Below are 20,526 nucleotides of genomic sequence, written 5' to 3' on the forward strand. Positions count from 1 at the left end.
GGTTCGAACCAAGGAGAGGAATCGATCGAATCAATAAGTATTTAATTGCAAATTTATTAATGAATTTTGGATTTTTTTCCCCGAATTTCTAGCTAAATATTTAAACGATTCCAAGATGGCGCCCAAATATTCGGATGGCGGAGGACACCTCAGTAATAATAAATGATTACTGCACCCTAGCGGGTAAAACTTAAACAAGTATGATGGTAATTATGGTAAGATGAGTACACACACAAGATGGTGACAATGTCCTCTAGCAGGTTGTTAATTATCAAATGTCAACATTAATTATTATGAACTGGAGTTAACCCTCAAATTAATAATTAAGTATCTCAAGGAAATAAGTATTTTAAGGCTTTCCATGAAATTTAACCAAAGTAATTAATAACAATTCTTAACAACTCTGAACTATCCTTATCTACATATTAAATAATTACTATCTTTCATATCAAAATTATTCTTAATCAATATTCTTATGACCCAAAAAAAGATATATGTATATAACAAATCCTCATTGTGCAATGCTACAAGGTGGTGGCTCCTGGGAGTGTGTACTGAACACAAAATGTCGGATCCGTGATGGTCTTCAAGGTCTAAGTCAAATTTTAAGGTCAAAGTTAAATTTCAAGTTCAGGGTCAAAGTTCAAGGTCAAATTTCATTGCCAACAGTCGAGGTCATAGTTATGGGGACCAGAAAATTGTACTAACATGTTATCAGCACACTCTAGCAGACGAAAACAAGATGTCCAGCGGATGAAGACAAGATGGTGGACATGACGTCATACCAGCTGACGACATATACCTTGTTATTGGTGGTGTGAGGTCAGTCTAGGTAGCTTCCATGGAGGAAGGATCAGTCGTTTATTGTCGCCGGAAATCGAACCGAGGACCGAAATCGTTTAAATAACTAAACATTTGAAGTACGTAGGCGATTTTTAAAATTTTTTTTGGAATTTTTCCGAAATTACTAGCATTAAAATTGTGGATTTTCAAGATGGCGGGCGTAAAGATAATTGCAACATTAATAGGATACAATATGGCGGTCGTAACATAAAGTGTAACGATGACATCGTACTCAACCAAGATGGCGGGCATAACGAAACGGGCAACATTTATATAATCCAAGATGGCGAGCATAACAATAAGTGCAACTGTTGTATTTAAGTAATATTTTATTAAATTTTTATTATTCAATTCGATTGATTAATTTTTTTAAAGATTTTTAAAAAATTTCTCGATCTTATAACATACAAATTACGGATTTTCAAGATGGTGGACATGACGTCATACTAGGTGACAAAATATATACTTTGACATAAGTGGTGGGGGTCAGTCTGCCAGTAGCCACCGTGAGGGAAGGATCAGACACCATTTTAATTTTATTTTTTGCCCTCACCGGGATCGAACCGAGGACTCTGAGCTCTATGACGTAAGTGTACATTTAGTTTTTTTTAAATATTTTTTATTAAATTTTTATTAATTTAATTTTTTTATAAATTTTAAATTTTTTCCCGATTTTCTAACATAAAAATTACGGATTTTCAAGATGGCGGACGTAACGGAAATTGCAACATTGACCACAAAATCAAAGATGGCGGTCATTGTATCCTTATTCCTAGAAATGGCTTATCGGAGGCTTTAGACATGGATGCTTAAGCCGTTTTTAGGATTATGAGTTCTTTCTAAGGCAAAACGACTTTTGATGTTTTTCGAAATCCTAATTTTTGAATTGTGTAATTTTTTGAGATTTTTTAACGGAATGTTTTTCCACAAAAATGGAAATTTTGGCGAATTTTGAGGCATTTTGGGTAAATTTGGAAAATTTTGGCTTATTTTGACAAGTCTTGAAGGTAAAATTCAAGGTCAAGGTCAAGGTCACGGCTATATAAACTACCTAAATAAACGCGTAGAGACAGCCTTACGAGGGAATGAAGTGAAGAGTGCGAGTGAGCCCTTGGTGAGCAACAGAGGAGGGCGAGCGGCGAATTTCATGCACGAATATTGGTGCATCGAGGACCAAAGCATTTGAATATTGTAGGTGTGGTGAACGAGTGATTAGTGTGAGACAGTGTGTTGGGACAGAGGTTCATGGTAAGAGACGAACAGTAGATAGAGCCACTGTCGAGACAAGCTTAAGTGGGGAGAGTAAACTGTGAACTAAAAGAAACAGTGATTAATTTTTAATTTCTGGACAGACAATTAAGTTGTTATAACTTAATGAATAGTGTTAATATTAGGTAAGAAATAAAACTGTAACTAATTAATTGTGTTATCGTTTATCATTTACAGACCTGTTTTCCCACTCGTAACTAGTACATGGATAATACCGGTTCTGGGACAGGCGCAGGATCCAGGATCCCATCTTGGACTCAAAAATTCCCTAAAATTCCTTAAAAATGACTCAAAATGACTCAAAAATTCCCGTTTTGAGGAAAAATTTCCCGTTTTATTCCTTAAAGATCCCTAAATCCTAAAAGCGGCTTAATAAACCTTAGAGCTAGCCACTCAATTAATAAAATTTTAATAAAAATATGAGTCCTTGGTTCGAACCCGACGAGTGCAAAAATAAAAATGGCGTCCGATCCTTCCCTCTTGGTGGCTGCTGGCAGACTGACTCCCACCACTTTGTTCATAGTATATTTATCGTCAGGTAGTATGATGTCATGTCCGCCATCTTGAAAATCAATAATTTTTATGTTAGAAAAACGGGAAAAAATTAAAAATCATTAAAAAAAAACTAATCGAATTAAATAATAAAAATTAAATAAATTATTACTTAAAACCACTGTTGAACATATCATTATGGTCGCCATCTTGGATTATATTTAATTGTTGCATGTTTCGTTAAGCCCACCATCTCGGTTGAGTACGATGTTATCGTTACACTTTACATTATGACCGCCATATTGGATCCTATTAATGTTGCATGTTTCGTTATGGCAGCCATCTTGGAATCGTGTAATATTTAGCTATAAATTCGGGGAAAAAATCCATAATTCATTAAATAAATCACTCATTAATTTACATATTGATTCGATCTTTTCCTGTCCTTGGTTCGACACTCGATCGATGCAATAATGTTTAATTTTATGTAAAAAAATAATAATTTCAATAAACCATGTTCAAAATTCTTAAAGAGGCTTAAAATCCTCTACTACCATCATCTTATAAGCCATCATGTCCGCCATCTTGGAAATTCGTAATTTCAATGCTAGAAATTCAGGAAAAAGTTCAAACCTCATTAAATAAATTTTGCAACCAATAAAATGATTAATTAGATCGACTTAGGTCCTTGGTACGATTCTGGATGCTGAAGAAAAAATAAATATAACAACAATTTAACATAATAGTGACAGGTTCATAAATAAAACATCGCAAATTCTTTCACAAAATAAATTTTATTACAAAATCTATATTTTACTACAGGATCACTTGCGAAAGCCCTGCATAGGCGTGAAATGACTAATTCTTAGCTCCAATCGGTTTATACTAGACAGAGACCAACCAGAACCTTTACAGACATAGTCCTCCTCTTCTTGACAGAGTTTCTGGATACCGTTTTTAACAGTTTGCTTCACATCGTCAGAACTGTAAATTACTGCAGCCGATGTCTTGAATGCACACTTCCTCACTTCGTCTTCGAATGGATACGGCTTTCCATATATACAGTCCAACCACAAGTTATATTTTGATGGACCGTTTGTTGCTACATCATCAGTAAGCTGATTGATTATGTCCTCTCTGATATCATCAAGAAAATTACAAATGTCTTTTGACTCACCTAACGTATTTAGATAATAGTAATCTTTCAATTTTCCACGAAATGCAGACTGCGCCAAGTAGAACCCATTATCATTCACTTGTAATGCACCGAACACAGTATTAGGTTTATTTTCATGTCCAGACGTTATAGCAATCGGTTGCTGCACATTGGTTTTCTTGCTTGTACGCTTACGAGTCTCCAATCTAAAGCGAGGAGTCGAAATTTCTACAGGTAGTTCTTCAATAGACACACGGACTTTACCGTTGCATTTTTTCACATACCGTCGCAAACTATCAATACGTGTAAACCATTCATGACACTCATCACAGCGGAACTTCATGCGAGATGGATTCTTCTTGCATTTACTCCTCTCATGTCTTCGTGCTACATGAGAAAAAGTGAACGACATATCGCAGTAGCTGCAAGGATACCTTGCTGATGAAGACGATCCTTTCAGACCCGATCCAGATACTGACGTTGCCGCAGTTGCGACATCTCCAGGCATACTCTTATGAACATCAATGCATCGTTGTTGAATAGAAACCTTTACTTTCTGCCGAACAGCAGGACCTTTGCATGTCTTCATGTGCGTTTTCATATTATCTTTTCTGGCAAACTGCTTATGGCATTTCTCACAAACAATCATTTTACGATATAGGTTCTTGACACATTCTCTCTTTTCGTGTCGTTGAGCATTGCTGTTGTTTGTGAAAATCTTGTCACAGTAACAGCACCTATGTTCGTTAGTTGTTATCGATTTGGCATCCATTGAAGTCTCTATTGAGGCTGAAACGAAGTTCGTCGAGTTTTCCTGCACAGCCAACACTACCGGCATTAAAGTCTCTTCTGCTGGTGGTATCGAGCCTGATGAAGTCTCCTCCAGTGTTGTCGCCGTGGTTGTCAACGGAATCTGCTCCTTCTCCGTCGTAGCTGTCGTCAAGGTTCCCGTAGACGATGGTATATCCTCCATCAAGTTCGTCGTTAAAGTCGGTAAAGATGCCATCGAGTTCGCAAGAACAGGTAATTACGCGACTTATGCACCAGAAGAAACAAACTAGGTGATCCTTACACCGATAACGTCAGTAACAAACTGAGCGACCTGCTGTATAGGACTCGCTTATATACATGCACCGTATGGAATAATACGCTAGTCAAATCAAGAACCAATTACTATAATACTCGAGTCAAAACTACATTAAAAATAGAAGCCCACTCAACGAAAAAGGCAGCACATTTGGAAGCAAATTCGACATGAAATGGACACGCAATGCACGCACTTGCAGATTTCATCACAAAGTTAACATTTAAATTTCATTCAAGCTAAGTAGCAAGCCAATGTCACATCATCATATTAACATCCTATTGGTCATACTATCCTCAAAATTTCACAGTATTATAAATCACACCAGTTATAGACGGACGTATGGTTTCTAACACACAACATTTCAGTCATATTTCTTTAATAAATTCATATTTTAAAATGCAAAATATACATGGTAAACGAAGAACCAGGTACGTAAATATTTTATATACTTTATGTACACTGTAGACGTCAAGAGATTGAAAGTACATATGTAAGAAAGATATTTAATAAAACTCATATTAAATTGTATATTTATTCCCATTAATACACATCAGATCAAAAAAGTAGGTTTTATTATATAAACCTCGAATTTCTTAGTTCATGTTTCTTTGAGGACGTATAAATTTTCAGCATTTCGCGAACCAAGTAGAAGTTTTAGTCTATTCTTCAATCATTTGGATTGTCTCTCGATGAACAATTGGTCTCATGTGCTACGGCTTCCATCTTCTTTACATATTTGTTATTATTAGTCTTAAAATCCACGCATCCGTGTCACTATCACAGACGCAAAGTTATCATCATCATCGTAGCTGTCATCAATATTATCATGAGCTGCATCAATATCACTCATTTTATGATATCGTTTCCGCATTTCAGTTGTCAGAGATTTACCACAATCTATGATCTTGTGAGCTTCACATTATTCTCTATTGTTTTGTAGACATGGTTAGTTCCATTCTCGTTTTCTTTAAAAGCCTGTGTGTCCAGTTTTATTATTTAATCCTTCAACCCATCATCCCAAACACAATTAAATCATCGTAGTATACAGAAAAAAAAATCAACAGAGTTCCTTTCATTTAATCTTAGGAACCACATCATCATCCTCCACCTATAGTATAGTTTCTTGAGCCCAAGAGTCTTTCATTATATACCATGCAGTGTTCTTCAAGAGATGTGGTATACTTCTAGTTCTACATACAAATCCATCCTATAATTGATTTGTTGACACATTAGAAAAAAAACCTTAAAGTTAATTTTTACATGTTTTATTAAATTATCACTTCGGCTAAAAATAATTACCACACATAGTGTGTTATTACATTTCCTTCTTCATCTGCAATGCTAAGTTCCTTGATAATAAATCCATACTGACTAGAGAAGCCTTGGAGGTTTACACATTTCGTCATGGTGGTCGAGACGAGACTAAGCCGGTAATGTACTGTCAGGTCTTAGATAATAGACGACACAATCTACCTTGTTGCAGGATGTCTCGATGATGTCCGGAGCCTCCTCGTCACAATCACTGGTGCAGTGATGACCGAAGTTGCAGACCTCTAGTTGGAAGTAACCATCCTCGGTGACGTAGTGCACACGGCGGAATCCGAGCGTTACTTCCGCGTACTTTGCAGTTGGAACGAACAGCATTTGCTTGAATTTGTAGCAGCAGCTCTATACCCACACGACTATGTGTTGACTGCTGTGTCTAGGTGTTGACCTCAATTTATTCCGCTAGGACCACCCTCCAGTCCAGTCACATGTACCGTTGCTTCCGTTGTTGTCCCCCGCCTTGCTGGCGACCTCCAACATTTCAACACGGTGATCAACCATCCAAGCCCTAAGCATGCTAGCATTGTGTCTTGAGATCGGACCTGACATCCAAGTTACATAGAGTATAATATACTCTGAAATACATAATAAAGAGAAAATTGATATAAATAACATTATACTTTGCTTAATAGTTCCAGAAGTAATGAACGCACTGCTTGACCAGTGACAGGTGTAACTAAATATTAAATATATTTAATATTTTATTTTCCATTACCTTTCGTGGTATTTATTAATCATTCACTCTACGAAAAACAACTCAAGACAATAAACCTGACCAACGAATTAAATACAGTACCGCTATGCCTTACTTGAAAGTATAATTTTTCGATAACCTGAATAACCTATAAATCGTTCATGTACAAAGCCACACATACAGGCCAATTGTCTATGGACCATGAGACCGAGTCATGACAATATCAGACGTATAGGCTAGTCATTTCAGGACCGCAGGACCTTCTTCGTCTTTAGATACTAACAGTCATTTAGACCATCATGAAATTTTTTATACATACTAAAGGACCAAGTGACCTTGAAAAATTTTTTAGTAACACCAAGAGGTTTTGAACTAGTAAATATTCAGTCACTACATATTTTACTACGCGCAATCAACAAAAAGGAAGCACCATAAACGAAAAGGCAGCACAATCAAAAAAGGCAGCACATTTGGAAACACCATCAACAAAATGGAAGCACATTTTGGAAGCACCATCAACGTAAAGGCAGCACATTTTGGAAGCACAATCAATAAAGGCAGCACATTTGGAAGCACCATCAACAAAAAGGAAGCACATTTGGAAACACCATCAACAAAAAGGAAGCACATTTTGGAAGCACCATCAAAAAGGCAGCACATTTTGGAAGCACAATCAATAAAGGCAGCACATTTGGAAGCACCATCAACAAAAAGGAAGCACATTTTGGAAGCGCCATCAAAAAGGCAGCACATTTTGGAAGCACAATCAAAAAAGGCAGCACATTTGGAAGCACCATCAACAAAAGAAGGAAGCACATTTTGGAAGAACCATCAAAAGGGCAGCACATTTGGTAACACATGTTACGAAAACTAAGTCTTAGTTAGAAATCAGAATGCAAGAAATAAAAACAAAAAATTTTTACTTTTAATAGTTAATTTATTTCTTAACATTATACAAATAGAAGTAAAATAAACCATTATTGTATGTAGCCAGCTTTCCTCAGTTCTTCGAGTATGAAGGATATTTCTATTATGCACGAATAGTTTCCTGCACAAAGCGAGCCATGTAGAAGTCTTAGACGGTCAACCAATCAGTTTGGATCTTTCCACGATGTGTAATCAATCTCTTCTACCACCATCTCACTTGCTTGTTTATTATAAATACTTTTAATATCACAATCGTCCCAGTGATCATAATAAGCGTTATCAGATTTATTTATTATAACACGTCGTTTCCATCGTTTCGGTCTCAGGACACCGTTACATTCTTCGATTTTGTCAGCTTTAGGTGCTTCATCACAGTCTATGCTTTTGTCAACAGCCTCAGAGTCACTGTAACAATCACTGTAGAAGACATCCTCTTCACCCAGATTACCATATGAATTCGATATCGATGACGTCGAAGTGCCATTATCGTCTTCATGCTTACTTTTTAGGAGTCCATCATTTTTACAAAGTAAGAAAGATCTACTTGAATTCGGCTGGAATTTATTCTCACTTTTCACGTTAAGGATTCTTCCATTGTCTTCATTCTTCCATAAATCATCATCGTCCTTCAATTTAAGTTCTTCGTCGAGATCGGAAGAGCCACGAACATAATCTCTCTCAAGACAAGGAAAATTATTGTCGTAATGCAGATCACTATTCCTTAGTCTAGTAGATCCATCGTTGTCCTCTGGCTTGTACGCAGGCTTAACGTTACAAGTTCTGTCATGTCTTTTTAAGCTCTCTCTCCGCGTAAACGACTTGCTACATCGAACGCAACTTATCATATTGCGTAGTGGATTTTTAACACAGTCATTCTTCTGGTGTTGTCTTCCATTATTTCTCAAGATAAATTCTTTGCTGCAAAACTTACACCTGTGTCCTTTCGATACAGCGACAGACACCGAATCAGGATTCATATTAGTTACTGTGACTAATGTTAGATACAAACAGACAGTTTTCCAATTGGAACCATTACTTAAATATATATATTTTTTTAAATATTTCTTAAGCGAGAGTTAAGTTATCTCATGCAAAGGTACTTGTTTTAAGTAGTTCTGCTTTTCAACAACAGATGACACCACGTATTGCTTGCAGGTAAATATTATTTCTTTCTTTCATGCGGGATGCAGGATTCTCACTAACGATCGCAATAGAGGGATGGCATCGCTAGACTCCAAGGAGAAGGTAGTTTGTTCTTCCAGTTAGTGTTTCTCAGATTTCTCAGGGTATATTATTATTATTTGACTGAATAATAATTTTTTTTAAAATTCCACCTAATAAAAATAAAATAGAAGCACTCAGAGAAAACCATCAGGGAGGATGTCGTTTATAAACATCATAAATTACCAATTTTTTTTAAAAAAGTCCAAATTTAATCCTGCTTAAGCAAAGAGTTCTCAAGCTGGCTTGTGCTAGAACTCTCATGTTGCTTAAGCAAAGAGTTCACAAGCGGGCTTGTGCTAGAACTCTCATGTTGCTTAAGCAAAGAGTTCACAAGCGGGCTTGTGCTAGAACTCTCATGTTGCTTAAGCAAAGAGTTCACAAGCGGGCTTGTGCTAGAACTCTCATGTTGCTTAAGCAAAGAGTTCACAAGCGGGCTTGTGCTAGAACTCTCATGTTGCTTAAGCAAAGAGTTCACAAGCGGGCTTGTGAACTCTTTGCTTAAGCAACATGAGAGTTCTAGCACAAGCCCGCTTGTGAACTCTTTGCTTAAGCAGGTTTAAATTTGGACTTTTTTTTAAAAAAATTGGTAATTTATGATGTTTATAAACGACATCCTCCCTGATGGTTTTCTCTGAGTGCTTCTATTTTATTTTTATTAGGTGGAATTTAAAAAAAAAATCATTATTCAGTCAAATAATAATAATATACCCTGAGAAATCTGAGAAACACTAACTGGAAGAACAAACTACCTTCTCCTTGGAGTCTAGCGATGCCATCCCTCTATTGCGATCGTTAGTGAGAATCCTGCATCCCGCATGAAAGAAAGAAATAATATTTACCTGCAAGCAATACGTGGTGTCATCTGTTGTTGAAAAGCAGAACTACTTAAAACAAGTACCTTTGCATGAGATAACTTAACTCTCGCTTAAGAAATATTTAAAAAAATATATATATTTAAGTAATGGTTCCAATTGGAAAACTGTCTGTTTGTATCTAACATTAGTCACAGTAACTAATATGAATCCTGATTCGGTGTCTGTCGCTGTATCGAAAGGACACAGGTGTAAGTTTTGCAGCAAAGAATTTATCTTGAGAAATAATGGAAGACAACACCAGAAGAATGACTGTGTTAAAAATCCACTACGCAATATGATAAGTTGCGTTCGATGTAGCAAGTCGTTTACGCGGAGAGAGAGCTTAAAAAGACATGACAGAACTTGTAACGTTAAGCCTGCGTACAAGCCAGAGGACAACGATGGATCTACTAGACTAAGGAATAGTGATCTGCATTACGACAATAATTTTCCTTGTCTTGAGAGAGATTATGTTCGTGGCTCTTCCGATCTCGACGAAGAACTTAAATTGAAGGACGATGATGATTTATGGAAGAATGAAGACAATGGAAGAATCCTTAACGTGAAAAGTGAGAATACATTCCAGCCGAATTCAAGTAGATCTTTCTTACTTTGTAAAAATGATGGACTCCTAAAAAGTAAGCATGAAGACGATAATGGCACTTCGACATCATCGATATCGAATTCATATGGTAATCTGGGTGAAGAGGATGTCTTCTACAGTGATTGTTACAGTGACTCTGAGGCTGTTGACAAAAGCATAGACTGTGATGAAGCACCTAAAGCTGACAAGATCGAAGAATGTAACGGTGTCCTGAGACCGAAACGATGGAAACGACGTGTTATAATAAATAAATCTGATAACGCTTATTATGATCACTGGGACGATTGTGATATTAAAAGTATTTATAATAAACAAGCAAGTGAGATGGTGGTAGAAGAGATTGATTACACATCGTGGAAAGATCCAAACTGATTGGTTGACCGTCTAAGACTTCTACATGGCTCGCTTTGTGCAGGAAACTATTCGTGCATAATAGAAATATCCTTCATACTCGAAGAACTGAGGAAAGCTGGCTACATACAATAATGGTTTATTTTACTTCTATTTGTATAATGTTAAGAAATAAATTAACTATTAAAAGTAAAAATTTTTTGTTTTTATTTCTTGCATTCTGATTTCTAACTAAGACTTAGTTTTCGTAACATGTGTTACCAAATGTGCTGCCTTTTTGATGGTTCTTCCAAAATGTGCTTCCTTCTTTTGTTGATGGTGCTTCTAAATGTGCTGCCTTTTTTGATTGTGCTTCCAAAATGTGCTGCCTTTTTGATGGCGCCTCCAAAATGTGCTTCCTTTTTGTTGATGGTGCTTCCAAATGTGCTGCCTTTATTGATTGTGCTTCCAAAATGTGCTGCCTTTTTGATGGTGCTTCCAAAATGTGCTTCCTTTTTGTTGATGGTGTTTCCAAATGTGCTTCCTTTTTGTTGATGGTGCTTCCAAATGTGCTGCCTTTATTGATTGTGCTTCCAAAATGTGCTGCCTTTACGTTGATGGTGCTTCCAAAATGTGCTTCCATTTTGTTGATGGTGTTTCCAAATGTGCTGCCTTTTTTGATTGTGCTGCCTTTTCGTTTATGGTGCTTCCTTTTTGTTGATTGCGCGTAGTAAAATATGTAGTGACTGAATATTTACTAGTTCAAAACCTCTTGGTGTTACTAAAATATTTTTCAAGGTCACTTGGTCCTTTAGTATGTATAAAAAATTTCATGATGGTCTAAATGACTGTTATTATCTAAAGACGAAGAAGGTCCTGCGGTCCTGAAATGACTAGCCTATACGTCTGATATTGTCATGACTCGGTCTCATGGTCCATAGACAATTGGCCTGTATGTGTGGCTTTGTACATGAACGATTTATAGGTTATTCAGGTTATCGAAAAATTATACTTTCAAGTAAGGCATAGCGGTACTGTATTTAATTCGTTGGTCAGGTTTATTGTCTTGAGTTGTTTTTCGTAGAGTGAATGATTAATAAATACCACGAAAGGTAATGGAAAATAAAATATTAAATATATTTAATATTTAGTTACACCTGTCACTGGTCAAGCAGTGCGTTCATTACTTCTGGAACTATTAAGCAAAGTATAATGTTATTTATATCAATTTTCTCTTTATTATGTATTTCAGAGTATATTATACTCTATGTAACTTGGATGTCAGGTCCGATCTCAAGACACAATGCTAGCATGCTTAGGGCTTGGATGGTTGATCACCGTGTTGAAATGTTGGAGGTCGCCAGCAAGGCGGGGGACAACAACGGAAGCAACGGTACATGTGACTGGACTGGAGGGTGGTCCTAGCGGAATAAATTGAGGTCAACACCTAGACACAGCAGTCAACACATAGTCGTGTGGGTATAGAGCTGCTGCTACAAATTCAAGCAAATGCTGTTCGTTCCAACTGCAAAGTACGCGGAAGTAACGCTCGGATTCCGCCGTGTGCACTACGTCACCGAGGATGGTTACTTCCAACTAGAGGTCTGCAACTTCGGTCATCACTGCACCAGTGATTGTGACGAGGAGGCTCCGGACATCATCGAGACATCCTGCAACAAGGTAGATTGTGTCGTCTATTATCTAAGACCTGACAGTACATTACCGGCTTAGTCTCGTCTCGACCACCATGACGAAATGTGTAAACCTCCAAGGCTTCTCTAGTCAGTATGGATTTATTATCAAGGAACTTAGCATTGCAGATGAAGAAGGAAATGTAATAACACACTATGTGTGGTAATTATTTTTAGCCGAAGTGATAATTTAATAAAACATGTAAAAATTAACTTTAAGGTTTTTTTTCTAATGTGTCAACAAATCAATTATAGGATGGATTTGTATGTAGAACTAGAAGTATACCACATCTCTTGAAGAACACTGCATGGTATATAATGAAAGACTCTTGGGCTCAAGAAACTATACTATAGGTGGAGGATGATGATGTGGTTCCTAAGATTAAATGAAAGGAACTCTGTTGATTTTTTTTTCTGTATACTACGATGATTTAATTGTGTTTGGGATGATGGGTTGAAGGATTAAATAATAAAACTGGACACACAGGCTTTTAAAGAAAACGAGAATGGAACTTACCATGTCTACAAAACAATAGAGAATAATGTGAAGCTCACAAGATCATAGATTGTGGTAAATCTCTGACAACTGAAATGCGGAAACGATATCATAAAATGAGTGATATTGATGCAGCTCATGATAATATTGATGACAGCTACGATGATGATGATAACTTTGCGTCTGTGATAGTGACACGGATGCGTGGATTTTAAGACTAATAATAACAAATATGTAAAGAAGATGGAAGCCGTAGCACATGAGACCAATTGTTCATCGAGAGACAATCCAAATGATTGAAGAATAGACTAAAACTTCTACTTGGTTCGCGAAATGCTGAAAATTTATACGTCCTCAAAGAAACATGAACTAAGAAATTCGAGGTTTATATAATAAAACCTACTTTTTTGATCTGATGTGTATTAATGGGAATAAATATACAATTTAATATGAGTTTTATTAAATATCTTTCTTACATATGTACTTTCAAGCTCTTGACGTCTACAGTGTACATAAAGTATATAAAATATTTACGTACCTGGTTCTTCGTTTACCATGTATATTTTGCATTTTAAAATATGAATTTATTAAAGAAATATGACTGAAATGTTGTGTGTTAGAAACCATACGTCCGTCTATAACTGGTGTGATTTATAATACTGTGAAATTTTGAGGATAGTATGACCAATAGGATGTTAATATGATGACGTGACATTGGCTTGCTACTTAGCTTGAATGAAATTTAAATGTTAACTTTGTGATGAAATCTGCAAGTGCGTGCATTGCGTGTCCATTTCATGTCGAATTTGCTTCCAAATGTGCTGCCTTTTTCGTTGAGTGGGCTTCTATTTTTAATGTAGTTTTGACTCGAGTATTATAGTAATTGGTTCTTGATTTGACTAGCGTATTATTCCATACGGTGCATGTATATAAGCGAGTCCTATACAGCAGGTCGCTCAGTTTGTTACTGACGTTATCGGTGTAAGGATCACCTAGTTTGTTTCTTCTGGTGCATAAGTCGCGTAATTACCTGTTCTTGCGAACTCGATGGCATCTTTACCGACTTTAACGACGAACTTGATGGAGGATGTACCATCGTCTACGGGAACCTTGACGACAGCTACGACGGAGAAGGAGCAGATTCCGTTGACAACCACGGCGACAACACTGGAGGAGACTTCATCAGGCTCGATACCACCAGCAGAAGAGACTTTAATGCCGGTAGTGTTGGCTGTGCAGGAAAACTCGACGAACTTCGTTTCAGCCTCAATAGAGACTTCAATGGATGCCAAATCGATAACAACTAACGAACATAGGTGCTGTTACTGTGACAAGATTTTCACAAACAACAGCAATGCTCAACGACACGAAAAGAGAGAATGTGTCAAGAACCTATATCGTAAAATGATTGTTTGTGAGAAATGCCATAAGCAGTTTGCCAGAAAAGATAATATGAAAACGCACATGAAGACATGCAAAGGTCCTGCTGTTCGGCAGAAAGTAAAGGTTTCTATTCAACAACGATGCATTGATGTTCATAAGAGTATGCCCGGAGATGTCGCAACTGCGGCAACGTCAGTATCTGGATCGGGTCTGAAAGGATCGTCTTCATCAGCAAGGTATCCTTGCAGCTACTGCGATATGTCGTTCACTTTTTCTCATGTAGCACGAAGACATGAGAGGAGTAAATGCAAGAAGAATCCATCTCGCATGAAGTTCCGCTGTGATGAGTGTCATGAATGGTTTACACGTATTGATAGTTTGCGACGGCATGTGAAAAAATGCAACGGTAAAGTCCGTGTGTCTATTGAAGAACTACCTGTAGAAATTTCGACTCCTCGCTTTAGATTGGAGACTCGTAAGCGTACAAGCAAGAAAACCAATGTGCAGCAACCGATTGCTATAACGTCTGGACATGAAAATAAACCTAATACTGTGTTCGGTGCATTACAAGTGAATGATAATGGGTTCTACTTGGCGCAGTCTGCATTTCGTGGAAAATTGAAAGATTACTATTATCTAAATACGTTAGGTGAGTCAAAAGACATTTGTAATTTTCTTGATGATATCAGAGAGGACATAATCAATCAGCTTACTGATGATGTAGCAACAAACGGTCCATCAAAATATAACTTGTGGTTGGACTGTATATATGGAAAGCCGTATCCATTCGAAGACGAAGTGAGGAAGTGTGCATTCAAGACATCGGCTGCAGTAATTTACAGTTCTGACGATGTGAAGCAAACTGTTAAAAACGGTATCCAGAAACTCTGTCAAGAAGAGGAGGACTATGTCTGTAAAGGTTCTGGTTGGTCTCTGTCTAGTATAAACCGATTGGAGCTAAGAATTAGTCATTTCACGCCTATGCAGGGCTTTCGCAAGTGATCCTGTAGTAAAATATAGATTTTGTAATAAAATTTATTTTGTGAAAGAATTTGCGATGTTTTATTTATGAACCTGTCACTATTATGTTAAATTGTTGTTATATTTATTTTTTCTTCAGCATCCAGAATCGTACCAAGGACCTAAGTCGATCTAATTAATCATTTTATTGGTTGCAAAATTTATTTAATGAGGTTTGAACTTTTTCCTGAATTTCTAGCATTGAAATTACGAATTTCCAAGATGGCGGACATGATGGCTTATAAGATGATGGTAGTAGAGGATTTTAAGCCTCTTTAAGAATTTTGAACATGGTTTATTGAAATTATTATTTTTTTACATAAAATTAAACATTATTGCATCGATCGAGTATCGAACCAAGGACAGGAAAAGATCGAATCAATATGTAAATTAATGAGTGATTTATTTAATGAATTATGGATTTTTTCCCCGAATTTATAGCTAAATATTACACGATTCCAAGATGGCTGCCATAACGAAACATGCAACATTAATAGGATCCAATATGGCGGTCATAATGTAAAGTGTAACGATAACATCGTACTCAACCGAGATGGTGGGCATAACGAAACATGCAACAATTAAATATAATCCAAGATGGCGACCATAATGATATGTTCAACAGTGGTTTTAAGTAATAATTTATTTAATTTTTATTATTTAATTCGATTAGTTATTTTTTTTTAATGATTTTTAATTTTTTCCCGTTTTTCTAACATAAAAATTATTGATTTTCAAGATGGCGGACATGACATCATACTACCTGACGATAAATATACTATGAACAAAGTGGTGGGAGTCAGTCTGCCAGCAGCCACCAAGAGGGAAGGATCGGACGCCATTTTTATTTTTGCACTCGTCGGGTTCGAACCAAGGACTCATATTTTTATTAAAATTTTATTAATTGAGTGGCTAGCTCTAAGGTTTATTAAGCCGCTTTTAGGATTTAGGGATCTTTAAGGAATAAAACGGGAAATTTTCCCTCGAAACGGGAATTTTTCCCTCGAAAACGGGAATTTTTGAGTCATTTTGAGTCATTTTTAAGGAATTTTAGGGAATTTTTGAGTCCAAGATGGGATCCTGGATCCTGCGCCTGTCCCAGAACCGGTATTATCCTACTACTGTAACTCTCTCTCTCTCTCTCTCTCTCTATATATATATATATATATACACTCTCCAGTAGACGAGTGGAAGTTAAGTAAGATGGGAAACTGAACTTGCTTGAAATCTGAGTGCAATAATGTAATAGCCTTTGCCAGCAGACAAAACAAAAGCATCAAGAAAGCAATAATGAAATTTCATCAAGACGTACCGAAATTATGCATTAAATGGGTACGGGAATGAAGGATGGGGGTGGTTATCCGAAATCTATTGAAGACAGTGACCTTTCTCTTTTGGTTGCAATGGTCAAATTGTAAATGTATAGAAAAAAAATAGAAAACCTACAAAGAACATTTTTGCCAATTTGGACTTGTACCTATACAGTTCTGGATATGAAGATGATCGCTGCTCAGTAAAAGTAACAGATATATTAATTTAAAATTCCTAATATATGTAAATTTTTAAATTTACATGAGTATAAGTGTATCACTACAAAATGGTGTTCGCATTAATACTGGGTTCGGTTTCTTACCCGGCAAATTAATGCTGTGTGTTCCCAGTACCTCCTATAGTTAAAGCTATTTGTAAACCGTTCACTAAATAGATTTCTAAATTTAACTGCACACATAATATTGTTACGAACGTGAGAGACCAGACCACGATGCCAGGTTCGGAGCTGGTTGGCGACCCTGCACGACCAGTAGCACCACGTGCTGTGTCACGTGCCGTTCATTGAGGTAAGGCATGCCACGTGCGCCTGGCCGGATTACAAGGATCGTCACTACCCCCTCCGTTCTCCGCTCCCTCGGAGCTGTTATCTATAGCTGAGCGGCCTTGGGCATCCCGTGGGCCACCGCGCGGAGTGGCTTGAATAAACACTACCTTTCTCTATGTTTCGGGCGTCGGGTCGTCGCGAGATGACGCGACTCGTCTCTACCGCTCTCGTTGGTTTGAGAAAGGTGCCTCAAATACTTAAGAGGCCACTCCAGTGTTTCAGGGGCACTACGCAACCCGCGTTAACCTCATAAGATTTAATGCTATTTTTATTTTGCTTATAACTAATTAATTTTGAAATTATGCTTGCTTTATATGTAAAACAACGATGCTCTCATCAAAGCCCCTTTCTTCAAAAACGTGTTTAAATTATGGTTTTATACTAATCTTTACTAATATGCATAAGTGTATTGTCTATGTTTGAACAATAATTTATGCACGTTTTTGAAGAAAGGGGCTTTGATAAGAGCATCGTTGTCTTACGTATCAAGCAAGCATCATTTAGAAATATATATTAGTTAATAAGTTATAAGCAAAATGAAAATAGAATTGAATCTTATGAGGTTAACGCGGGTTGCGTAGTGCTCCTGAAACACTGGAGTGGCCTCTTAAGCAGTGACGCCAGCCTCCGCGGGAGTCCCGCGAGAGTGCGCGTTAGTGCCGCAAGAGTTCCGAGCGAGTGTAGGTAAGTGCGACATTGGCGAAGAGGGTGAGAGACAACCACCTCCCCCCCCCCCCCCCCGACAAGGAGTTCGACTGGATCTTGGTAGTGCGGCGACTGAGTGACGCAAGACAGTGTGTGTGTGGACAGGCGCGAGGTAATGGGCGTGCCACTGTTGAGCCTAGCTCCAGCGAGGAGTGCGAACTGCGGAACTTGACAGACATTGAGGGACTTGAGAATAAACATTTTTAAATGCTAGTGATTTGTGATCGGACATTTTTAAGTACAATTATTTATTATTGATGTAAATACTAGTAATTAATAAAACTGAGATTGGAAAACTTAATTGAGCTATCCCTTATGAACCCTGTTCTCCCCACATAGGTCAAAACAATGTACATAATTAAAGAAAATTAACTCTCGTTATTTAATATTCAATTATCTTTTCAATTTTTAAAAAAATATAATGCTTGAATGAAACATCAATTTAAAAATAAAATTATGTGCCGATATTCGTAAAATGCAAAAATAACCATAGCTACGTGTTGTAAAAATTTACAATATCTTTCTTATAGTATTTATTACAAACTATTTTTTGGCAACCATTTTCCAACGGGATCTTTTGTAGGAGTACAGTTGTTTTTTTTTTTTTTTTCCTGTGCAAACAGATGCCAAGCGGGGCTGGGCGCTGACACCCACCTGGCGTACATGAGGTACACCCGAGACTGCGCCCCGTGTGTCGACTCGTACAGCTGCTCCGTGAAGCTCTCCAATCCCGGCTCGAACTCGATCACAGATTCCACCTGCGACACGCGTCACAGCTCGTCGCCATGCTCCTACGTCACACAGCACACGTACATTCACAGCAGGGATGGGGGGCGAATCCCTGGGGCCCGAGCTCTGGTTGAGTTCTGAAATATATCTGAGCCTTCAGTATACGGCATTTGGTAGGAGTAATTTCGTGAAAATGGAACGAAAGTCAAGGAATGGAAATGTGACACACAGATCGCGGACCCACCGGCAGACACCTTATATATACACTTTCGTAAACATTAGGGTACCAAACGTATTGGTATGCCAACAAATGAAACGTTGCTTGCAATAGTGAAACTACCCTGGATTATATATGGTAAACTAAAACAGTCATAGTAAAAGGTAATCTCCAGTTTTAAAATACCTAAGAAAGCTGGCATTACACTTTTGATAATGCATAGTCTCCTTCATTAACACCAATCATCTCGACATCGGCCTCCCTAACGTAGTCGGTAAAGCACCGGAGCATCGGTGCGGGGGCTCTGGGTTCGAATACCAATTAAATACTTTTGGATGTAATTTGTGTTGTTCAATTCGTCTCCTTGGCGCTTACCCATACACCATACAACATAAACAACTACAATTAAACGACTCGGGTTACATAAACAATACAACTTTAAGCAGGGGAGTTGGTCGGCTCACTGGTCACTGTCAATCTTGCCAGTACACCACGTATTTAAAATAAATAAAATAGCACCTTGGTAGAATGCATGATTTGTAAATTCAAGTAAGTATTAATATGGTTCAATCCTCGTCTATGGATTTTTTTTTCTAATAACAGAGTTTACTGGATTATACACATTGTTCTTTAAGCTAATATACATGAATACATTTAATTTATTTTTCTTATTGGATTGATTATTTCATACTAGGTGGACCTATATTCTTTATTTTTACTTCAAATGAAATAGAATTAATCATGTTTACTAAAAAATGAATGTCTAGGTATTAAAAATAAAACTTTATAATATTACAACTATCATTTAATTATTTATGTTATGTCATCTAACATGTGCAGAATTCTTTATAGTATTAACTGTTTAATGAATTTTGACCAGTTGGGCAGTACTTTAATAAAGTTCTTTGTTGAAAATCAAGTCCAAAGCCGGGGTTTATTCATTTTAAAAGTATTTTTCGCTTTTACTGGAGCCATTTCATTATACATTTTAACCTTTCGCTCTTCAAATCAAATGATTATATAGTTAACGTAGCCGCTCTGGCAGCGAATTCTGGCGCGGGTGCAGAACTATGTGTGATTCTCATCCAAAAAGTTAGTTTAAAACCCAATTTATTACTAGCATATATTTACTAAAGGCCCTGTCACACTGTCAAATATTTTTCTCCAAAATAATGGACAATACAGTTGGACGTAAAATAGCTTCCAATACATTATTTTTATTTCAGTTTTATAATACCTTTAATCAACGACCTAGAAATATATAGACTGCTAGTGTTGGGCACCATCAACTAATTTCTAGTATCGAATAATTAATCATTATTCTTACCGTACTATTGAATAATTATTTGATAGTTTTAGTCGAATAACTATTCATTTGCTGCAAGCTGCAACGGTGTTGTTAGTGACGACTGAATGTATCTGAACTATTGATAACGGTTCCAATTACGTTTTAACATGCAAAGATATTTTTTAATACCAATTTTGAAACTATAATTACCGACCGGCCCATTTTTTACATGAGGAAAATTACAGAATACCGTATATATCATGATATGGTTGTAGACTAAAATAATAGTAATATTGTTTTAAATTACTCTAATGA

At 37.0% G+C, this 20,526-nt stretch overlaps 1 protein-coding gene across 1 annotated transcript in view; it reads right to left on the minus strand.

Moving 5' to 3' along the window:
* The window catches only part of LOC134542345 (glutamate [NMDA] receptor subunit 1), an 88,683-nt gene that overhangs the window by 32,317 nt on the left and 35,840 nt on the right, over nt 1–20,526 (minus strand). The window contains exon 6 of the mRNA XM_063386511.1: nt 18,632–18,735. Coding sequence (XP_063242581.1) covers nt 18,632–18,735 — 104 coding nt within the window. The remainder of the gene's footprint in view (nt 1–18,631; nt 18,736–20,526) is intronic.

The sequence above is a fragment of the Bacillus rossius genome, assembly GCF_032445375.1.
Source record: "Bacillus rossius redtenbacheri isolate Brsri chromosome 4 unlocalized genomic scaffold, Brsri_v3 Brsri_v3_scf4_2, whole genome shotgun sequence".
Lineage (NCBI taxonomy): Eukaryota > Metazoa > Arthropoda > Insecta > Phasmatodea > Bacillidae > Bacillus > Bacillus rossius.